Genomic DNA, 9,246 nt, shown 5'->3' on the forward strand with positions numbered 1-9,246 from the left:
GACTGGAAAACGCGGCCACCAAGACAGGCCCGCCGTGTTTCCTGAGCCCTCGCGATAGTCCGCGAACAGGACTCGCCTCCTACTCGGCGGATTTTGTCCCGGTTCGTGCAAGACTTCAGCCTCCCAGGGCGCCGGGGAAGGCGGGCTGCCGCACGGGCAAAGCCAGGACGGCGGATCCCTCCAGGGGCCTCGGGGACCTGCGGGAGCCTCGGTGTCGCCCGCGCACCGGGGCCCCTGCCGGAAGCGGAAGCCGGGCCGGGGGTGGGGGTGCGGTGAGGCGCGGTCGCGGCGGTCGCGGCGTGTCAGGCCCAGGGCGCCCCGCGGGGGCGTGGGTGCCGCGCGCGTGCGGGACAGGCTGACCGCGGGGCGGCACCTCCCCCGACCCGGCGTCTGTTTACCAACAAACTGCCGGCGCTCGGCAGCGGCGCATTCCGACGAGCTGAAGCTGCCAGCGCTGGCGGTCTGGTCTCGAATCCCCTGCGGGTCGGTGGCGGCGGGATCAGAACGGCGGTGCGGGTCCCCGAGAGCTGGAGAGCGCGGCAGGAGGTGCCCCGAGCCCCCGCGGCCGCCGCGCCTCCGCCTCCGCCCTGCTCCCTTCGCCCTGGGGCCGTCCCGGCCCCGCCAGCTCCCTCGCATTTCTGCCACTGAGACCGCGGTTCCCAGCCTGCCCAATCGCCATGACACCCCAGCAGCCCTCTCGGAGAAGCCCCCGAGGTGGCTGGGCCTGGAGCGTGCGCACTGCCCCTCCGATCTCGCCGATCTGAAGTTCCCCACCGCGGGCTGCCCCGGGGGGCGGGCACCGGCTCCAGCCTCCGTGAGGTCACCGCGTGCGGCAGCCAATCCGTGGCGTCTAAGTGGGCGGTGCCCCCGTCGGGTCCCGGGAACCGAACCCAAGAGCCAGACGAGGGGGGCCCCATGGATTTAGGGGGGAGGGGAAAAGCCATGGGGGGCACCCCTTCGGAACCCCTTTCCCAGGCGCGCGCTCTCCTTTGGAAGAGGCGCAGAGAGACACTTTTCGGGGAATCTTAAGTGTGCAGGAGGCTGGCTGGGGGGCTCATCCGGTCCCAACGCCCGAGGCTCGGAAAAAAGAGAGTTGGCGGAGAGAGCAGACTACGTGCCGGGCCATGGCCTAGGCCCTTCGGCCCCGGCCCCGGCCGCAATGACCTCTTTGCCCTGCCCCCTCCCTGGCCGGGACGCCTCCAAAGCCATCTTCCCGGACATCGCCCCTGTCCCATCGGTAGTAGCTACCTACCCGCTTGGCCTCTCCCCCGCAACCGCAGTCGCCCCCGATTTGCCCTACTCTGGGCCCTATGGCCACCTCCTGTCCTACTCTTACACTGCGCCGGCGACCCCAGGAGACTCCTACCTGCCCTGCCAGCAACCGGCGGCGCCCTCTCAGCAGGAGCCGAAGGCAGGTAAGTCCGGCCACCGCGGCTCTTCCCACCTCTGGGGTCCTGATACTGTGCGTCCCTAAACTTCGCCCTCGCCTGGTTGGGCGCAGCTAGCGGGATTCAGACCTTACTCAGATTCCACGGGATCTGGGGGTGGGGGGAGGGCGAAGGGATGGGGCGGGAGACAGGGGGGAGGGGCGGGGGCGAGTTGATCTAGGTCTCCTTTCAAGAACGACCTGGTTTCGATTTGCAGTTGTGTGAAGCCGGGCGGCAGGGCTCCCTACCCCACCCCCTGGAGCAGCGGGGTTGTGTGTACCTACATGTAACGGAAAACTGAAACAATCCAGATGTGGGTGTGGGTGCCTAGCCCCTGCCCCAGGATTCTTTCCGTCGTGCACTCCTTCCCTTCCCCAAGTCGCCTCTCCCCGTTTGTCTTGTCTCAGAAAGTGGGGCTCAAGCCAAAGCCAGACAAATGGAAGTCAGGTCCCAGCTGGAGGGCCGTGGAAGTGGGGGCTGATTCGGGGCCCCTTCCCCTCTCCCTTGGCGGGTGCCTGAATGTGCCTGACGGAGACTGGAAGCTGGCCTGACAGAATCTGGGGCCAGGACCCCACCACTCCTTGTTCTAAGAAAGTAGCCACAGGTGGGTCCGGCAGTCTCTAGTTGTAGATCCTGGTTCCCTGGGCCTTCCTGCTGAAGGAAGCAGGCTGTCTGGAGCATCTCCACCCCTTGCCTTTGTGGGGGATGGGTTAGGCCCCAGTTCCCGTTGTCTGGAGCAACTTGGAGCCCCTGAGAAAGTGCTTACTGGAAGGCCTCAAAGAGGCCAAGGAGCCTGCCTCTCTTCCTGGTCCTGTGCCTGGTATGGGCAGAACGCTTGTTCTGTACCTACCCGCTGTACTAGCTCCAGATTAGAGCTCAGATCCCCTGCCCTCCCTGCTCCCACCTAATTGCCCCCACAATTGTCTTTAGCGCAGTCTCTTCCAAGGATGCCCATCCACTGGGTGGCTTTGCTGGAGTCGGCCTGGACCAAGACATCTCTCTCCCTTACTCCAACACAGGAGCTCAGAAATCACCCAAGCCAGAAGTGACCCTAAAGACTTGGGAGCTCAACCTCCTTGGTGTACAGATGGGCAAACTGAGGCCTAAAGAAAGGGTGTATGTGCCCGTTTTCCAGGCACTTGGCCCATGCAACTTGACTTTCACTGCATGAGGCCAGAAAAGAGGATTTTAGGGAATTTCCTCAGAGCCCCCAAAGTTAACCGCCTTCTGTGCCAGAACTGGGCTGCCTCTCCCAGGCTGCTGGGTCTGTCCTTGTTAGAGGAGGAGCAGTTGGGAGAGGAGGTTTGTGTGTTTGTTTGGTTTTGGGTTTTTTTTTATACAAATGATCTAGTTTCTACAAACGAATCCCTTGGACTCTTCCCTTTAGTACGCGGCACATTTGTGTGTATGTGTGTGTAGTGGGGGTGGGAATAAGATAGCATTGTCTTCAGAGATTGTTTATAGGGTTAGTATTTGCCTTCCTGTCCTCCACACTCTTAGCCTTCCCTCTGCTTGGTCTAACGACGAGAGAGTGGAGAGCTCCCTTTCTTTACAGAATTTCCCCGGATCCAACGAAAACCATACACGTGCTTAGTCTAGACTGTAGCATTTTTCTCCCGAAACTGGTGGCTTTGCCCATTCTAGATTGAATGATTGGGGTGCGAGAGAGGGCTTGAATCCTCCTTTTGCCCCCATTCTATGTCCACCCCTGCTTCAGGGAGAGGTTTGGCTCCAAGCCAGCTGTACCACCACCCCGCCCGGAGCGGTCGGGTGCAGCGTCGGCGCCTCGAGGGAGGCCTTTGGGCTCCATGATCGCGACCAGGGCAGATCCAGTCGCGACTTGCTGCAGCGGGTGTGGGGAAAGGCAGCTGTCGGGGAAGGAACTTTAAGGGGAGCCCCTGGGAGAGCTAGGGCGCCGAGGGCTGGGGGAGTTCAGTAGCCCGCGCTGCCTCCCAGGCGCTGCGTCCCCGCCTGAGCCGCGCGCTCCCCGAAGCCAGAGAGGCGCGGGGGGTTGGTCCCTCGGCGGCCAGCCTGGGGCTGCGAGCGGTAGGGTCGAAGCAGGGGAGGCCGGACAGGCGCGGGCGGGAGCGGAAACCCAACGGTTTTTCTGGGAATTGGCCGAGGCGGGGGTCCGTGAGGGTGGATCTGAGAAGCCCGCAGCGCCCGGGGCCACGGGGTAGGGATGCGGGGGAGGTGAAGGTAACCGGTCACCGCGGCCGGCCCAGCGCGGGGAACCACACATCTGGGGGAGCACGGCCGGAGGGAGGGGCGCGGTGAGGGTCCGCGCCGCGGGCGGACACCAGCTGCGTCTGGGCACCGGGGCCACGAGCTCTTTCGGCTGGGACGGCCCGGCAGACCCGCGTGGAAAGCTGCAAACGTGGCCCTAAGCCCGGGGGCATTTCGGTCACTTGGTCCTCCCAGCCCTATCACCCGAATGGAATAGTCCCGGGCTGTCCGCACAGATTGGCGCAGGTTGGGGCTGCTCAGACGGAAAGAAGAGGATCCCTCGTCCTGCACCCCCGGCTTTCGAGGGCCACTGTTACCCCGCCGAGATTCCTAGAGTGGCTGGGCCTGGGGGGTAGGAGGTGACCAGAACTCGTGGGGCAGCATGGCAGCGTGATCCTGGAGCGGCCCCGAGGGCCTGCGAGGGCCTGCGCTGCCGGGAGCTGCGTGCTTTCCGAACCGGGGCCACCTTCCCCGCGGGCAGTGAACCCTTCTGTGAGTGTCGCAGGAGAGGGCCGCCTCAATCCCACTGGGCTTCTGGGTCCCGGAAAACCGTCTGCCCCAGCCGGCCGGCCATGGGGAAGGGGAGAGCTGGTCACCTTTCCTGCAGGGTGCACTCCGGGAGAGGGGCTGTGCCTTGCAATAGGGGATGGCAAACCCTGGGGGCCCTTTCCATACTCTGATGCTAGGGAGAGGGGCGGGTGCGCATGCTGGCCTTCAAGGCCCGCTTGGCTGGGCCCCTCTGACCCACCCTCCTCTGGCAGCGCGGAGGCAGCCACGCAAACACTGTCTGGGGCCTCTGAGCATTGCTCTGGAGTTCCCTCCGCCTGAATGCCCTGCCCCCGTCAGCTCTAGGCCTCAGCCCAGGCCCCGACCGAGCCTTTCGGCCCCGCCCCACCCCAAGCTGGCGCCACCGCACCCGCCTGAACTCTGACCTCCCGCCCCTGGCGCCACCTGTACCCTCGCTTCGGCCCTTGGCGCTCTCTTCCTAGGGTCACAGGACCCGTAAGAGTGGGAGCTCCCTGAGGGCAAGAACCGTTTCTCTTTCCACCTGGCGCACAGGGGGCGTGGGGTCGGAAGGGGGCGTGGGGTCGGAAGGGGGCGTGGAGCGGAGGTAGAGGAGGGCCCAGCCGGGCACCCTTGCTACTGGCCGGTCCGAGGCCTACATGCAAACGAGATGCAAATGAGCTCCTGAAGCGGCGCGCCCGACCCTCCGCACACACCGCCTTGTGCTTGCCCCCCAGACTCGGAGAAGCCGCCGCTGTCCCCGGAGTCCTCGGAGCAGCGCCCGCAGGCCCCGACCAAGAAGCTCCGCAAGCCGAGGACCATCTACTCGAGTCTGCAACTGCAGCACCTGAACCAGCGTTTCCAGCACACGCAGTACCTGGCGCTGCCCGAGAGGGCCCAGCTGGCCGCGCAGCTCGGCCTCACCCAGACCCAGGTGAGGCCCGCCCCGTCCTTCCTGCAGCTAGCCTTCCCCAGATGTGTTCTCTGGGAACTCACCCCCTTCCCCAGGGGGGTGCCCCAGGAGTCCCCTAGCCCTGTTGTCACAGTTCTCCAGGGCGTGTTAAGAGGCGGCCCTCAGTTAGGTGTTGGGGGAATGTGTTAAAAGGTGTGTTGGGGTGAGGGAGGCAGATGCAGGTAGAGGACGGGGGCACCCAGACCTGGCCAACTGGATACTAGCTCAGGGGCGGGACCTCCAGCAACTGCAGGGACTCTGGAGGACTGCAGCATGTCCCCAACCTCTGCTCTGCTCCCAGGACTGCACCCACCGCTGCTGAGTCCCTTTCCCTGGCCCACCGCCTCCCACACACATACTCCTCCTCATCTCCCCTTCTTTCCCTTCTTCTTTCCAAAGGTGAAGATCTGGTTTCAGAACAAACGCTCCAAATACAAGAAGCTGCTGAAGCAGAACTCTGGAGGACAGGAAGGGGACTTCCCTGGGAGAGCCCCCCCCTTGTCTCCCTGCTCCCCGCCCCTTCCAGCCCTCTGGGATCTGCCCAAGGCAGGGGCCCTGCCCACCAGTGGCTATGGCAACAGCTTTGGAGCCTGGTATCAGCATCACTCCCCAGATGTCCTGGCTCCATCTCAGATGATGTGAGTCCCGGGAAGGGTGGGTCAGGCCCCTGTCCTCCACAAAGCCCAGGACCCAGCCCACCTGCACCCCTTCTGGTCCCAGAGGAAGCCAGCTCCAGATGGATTTTGTCAAGTGGACAAGGAGTTAGAGAGCAAGGATGAGGTGGAGTCCTCTCTCCCTTGCCCTGTAACCCAAACGGCCTAATCAGGACTTTGGTCTTAACCATCGGCCCCACCACGACCGTGGACTGAACCCGGTCTGGACCCGTTCCCTCCAGCTGATCAGGGGCTCTGGAGGGAGAGTTATCGGCTGACTTCCCACCCCTTCCCTGGACTGCAGTCTACCACAGCCTGGGGGCAAAACTAAGAAACACTTGAGTATTTTTTCCTCTCTGTGTGCCTTGGGCCTCACCCAACCCTGTTACGAGCAAAAGCAGAAGTGAAGTGGGCATCCCGAGTCTTCACGATGAGGACCATCGGGTCCCCCCTCACCGATTTTTCCTGGTGGTTGGCCCATTATCCCCATGACTGGTACACCTCACCATCTTGTGAGGGGGAAGAGATGCCGAAAATGTGGAGTTTGTGGACCTATGGGTAATTCATGCTCTTCTCCTAAAAAAGCCTTCTTCCCATGTCTATTCAGTTATAGTAGATAACACATCCAATTATCCTTGTAATTCAACGGGTATTTATTAAGAGCCTAGCCCCTCCTTTCCCACCCTTAATACCTAATAACTCCATATGCACAACCTCTTGGGAACCTGTAGGGTAACACTCTGGGGAGAATGGGAGGGCAGACAAGCTCTCTGGATGAGTGTAAGTAGAGACACCCCCAAATAGGGAGGGTGGGCTGGCAGTTCAGCTCCTCACAGCTGTCTCTGTGCAAAGGAACTGCTCCTATTTATAATCCACACCAGGAGCTTTTGGAGATTAAATCTGTACAAAAACCTGGGCTCTGGCTGTGAGTCTGTTTGTTTCCTGACTTCTAGGGGTGGGGGTTGGCTGCTCATCTCTCTCTCTCTCTTTCTCTCATCTCCCATTAGACTCTTCCAGCACTGAGCTAGAGGACAGGGTACAAGTTTTGCCTCTACAACTACCTAGCTCTGCGGTTGTAGCTCTGGAATGTTCTAATGACCATTTTCATACACTCCAGTGTGAAACTGGAAGATGCCAATACTGCAAAGGACCAAAATCTGAGTGGTCTTCACCTGCAAATTCTGTCCTGGCCCCGTTCTGGAGGGAGCCAGGGACAGGAGTCCCCCCGGGGCTCCATCTTCCCGTCCCTCCTCACTTGGAAAGAGGACATGCGCACTGAGCCAGTCCAGTCCTCCCAGTGTGCTCCTTGGGCTGGAGAGGCCCCAGCCCAGCAAGGGAAGGGGGAGGAGAAGAAAATCCCAGAAGGAGCTGGACTTCTCCTCCATCCAACAAATGTGTGTGAAGCCTCTGCTCTGTGTTAGACCCCGGAGACACCAGGTGTCTTGAGGCACATGGGGGAGCCAGCCAGATAGCCAGCCCCTTGTGTGGTAAGGGCCTCGTTAGAGGCCCCCGGCATAAGTCAGGGGCTCCACCTTTGCTTGGACCCAGCGGTAGGTTCGTGGCTTCACACGCCACCACACACACACAGCACCCAGTGGCAGAGAGGCTCAGGAACAGGGCTGCGAACTATTCAGGGAATCCAGCCCAGCTTTGGCCCAAGGGATTGGGGGAGGGGCCTCCAATTCCAGGCAAAAACTTCCCGAGTCATCTTCCCAGTCACTGCCTAAACCTGTTCCCAAGCACTGCGAACTGGGGGGCTGCCTTAGTTGGAAAAGCCCAAGTAGGCACTTCGAGCCAACCTCCCTGGCCTGAGAGAGGCCCACATTGGGGTCTCTGTAGAGTAGAAGGGTTACAGAGTCAGTGGAACCCCTACCCCAGGAGGCCTGCTGTCAGCCCCTCCTAGGCCCCTTCTGGGTCAGTGGCCACCCCCACTCACCACAACACACCTGGAGGTTTATCCTGGGGATGGCAAGAGGCATGGAGTGGGCCAAAGCCAAGATCTGAGCAGTGAGGAGTGATGGCGCCAAGAGCAAAACACCCCCCTTCCTCTGGGCCTTCCCCTGCCCCTAGCCCGCAGCTCCATAGGCTCTCAGGGCCCAGCCCCAGGTCCCTCCCCTGGGGCTTCTTGGAGGCCACAGGCCCTCAGGGAGGCTGTTCCTCCCACTGCAGGTTGCACTCCTCTTTCCACAGACCCAAGATAAGATCTACCGCCCCATCTCGGAAAGCCTCCAAAGGCGAGATTAATTGGACAGCCCAACACGAGTCGCATCGTTAAAACAACAGCCCAGGTTGTAAAGTTAAGTAGCAGAAGGAGTATAATTACTCTCCCAGCCAGAGGCCAGCTAGCCCCCATCCCTGCCCCCATCCACCTGACCTTTCCAGGGGAAACCAGAGTCCTTTCCACTTGGGAGTTGGTCCAACCTCCCTGGGCTCCTGTGTGAGGATGGACTTGAAACCCCAGCCAGGGGGACGTGCCCCATCATCTCTCTCAAGCCATCTAAGCTGTAGAAGGGGAACCCTGGGGTTCCCCACGAAGACTCCCCTCTGGGAAAATCGGGTCAATAATGGAGCGGGGACAAAATCGAATGGTTAAGAATGGCAGTTGTGGCCTGCAAAGCATCCAGCTCTGCTGTGTGACTTTTGGTGAGTTACTTAAACTCCCTGTGAGCCTGGTTTTCCTCCCTCCCCCCACCAAAATGGGAATGCTAATAGGACCTGCTTCACAGTGTAGCTGTGATCACGAAGTGAGATAGTGCTTGTACAGTGCTTGACACGGCGCCTGGAACATAGGACTCGCTTCACAAATGTCATTTATGGCTGCTGGGTGATTATCGGGGAGAAGGGGTCACGGCCAGGGGGAGTTCATACTGCCACCACCATCCATTCACCTCTCACCTCTCTGCCTCTCGAGGGTAGGGAGGAGGAATGGGGCTGGAGGCTGGAGACCTGTGTGCATTCCTTGTCACCACCATTCGAAAGCAGGGCACAGGAGAGGTCCTAAATGCAGAAGGGCATCTAAAATCAGCTGAGACTGGAGAATGGGAACCAGGAGGCCAGGGCACACTCTCTCACCTACAAGGGTCTCAGCCACAGGGAAAAGCTGACTTGGGGCTTCCCTCCCCTCTCCCCATATGCTATTTTAAGACAGGCCCCCCATTCTCTCCCCCAACAAAATGAGATTCAATTAATTCAATTAAAGCAATTTTGGGAGCAGCTCCTGAAGGTTTTCAATGTGAGATAATTACAAGTAATTTGCTGCCGTGAAGAGGAAAAGGGTGCACGGGGTCTGGGGTGGGGGGAGGAGGTAGCCCCTCCCCACCAAATGCACACAGATCTAGAGGGATTCCACACTGCAATCTTAACTGCCCTCCCATTGGCCAAATTACTTGCAGGTGGGAAGTGGGAGAAGGTGGTGGTGGGAGGGGGCTGGGAAGACACGGAGTGACAGACCCACCCTCCCCCATCCCCAAATCTGCTGTGCAAG

General features: G+C 60.7%; 1 protein-coding gene across 1 annotated transcript; it reads left to right on the forward strand.

Annotated features, from left to right (window-relative positions):
• The first annotated feature begins 860 nt into the window (after positions 1–860).
• On the forward strand, positions 861–5,751 carry DLX4 (distal-less homeobox 4). The gene is made up of 3 exons (XM_028093660.2): positions 861–1,415; positions 4,895–5,091; positions 5,509–5,751. The coding sequence occupies exons 1-3, from the start codon at positions 1,160–1,162 to the stop codon at positions 5,749–5,751; spliced, it is 696 nt and encodes a 231-aa protein (XP_027949461.1). The 5' UTR covers positions 861–1,159.
• Positions 5,752–9,246: the final 3,495 nt, after the last annotated feature.

The sequence above is a fragment of the Eumetopias jubatus genome, unplaced genomic scaffold (genome assembly GCF_037043125.1).
Source record: "Eumetopias jubatus isolate StellerSeaLion01/CBP00866 unplaced genomic scaffold, mEumJub1_p1.0 scaffold_10, whole genome shotgun sequence".
Lineage (NCBI taxonomy): Eukaryota > Metazoa > Chordata > Mammalia > Carnivora > Otariidae > Eumetopias > Eumetopias jubatus.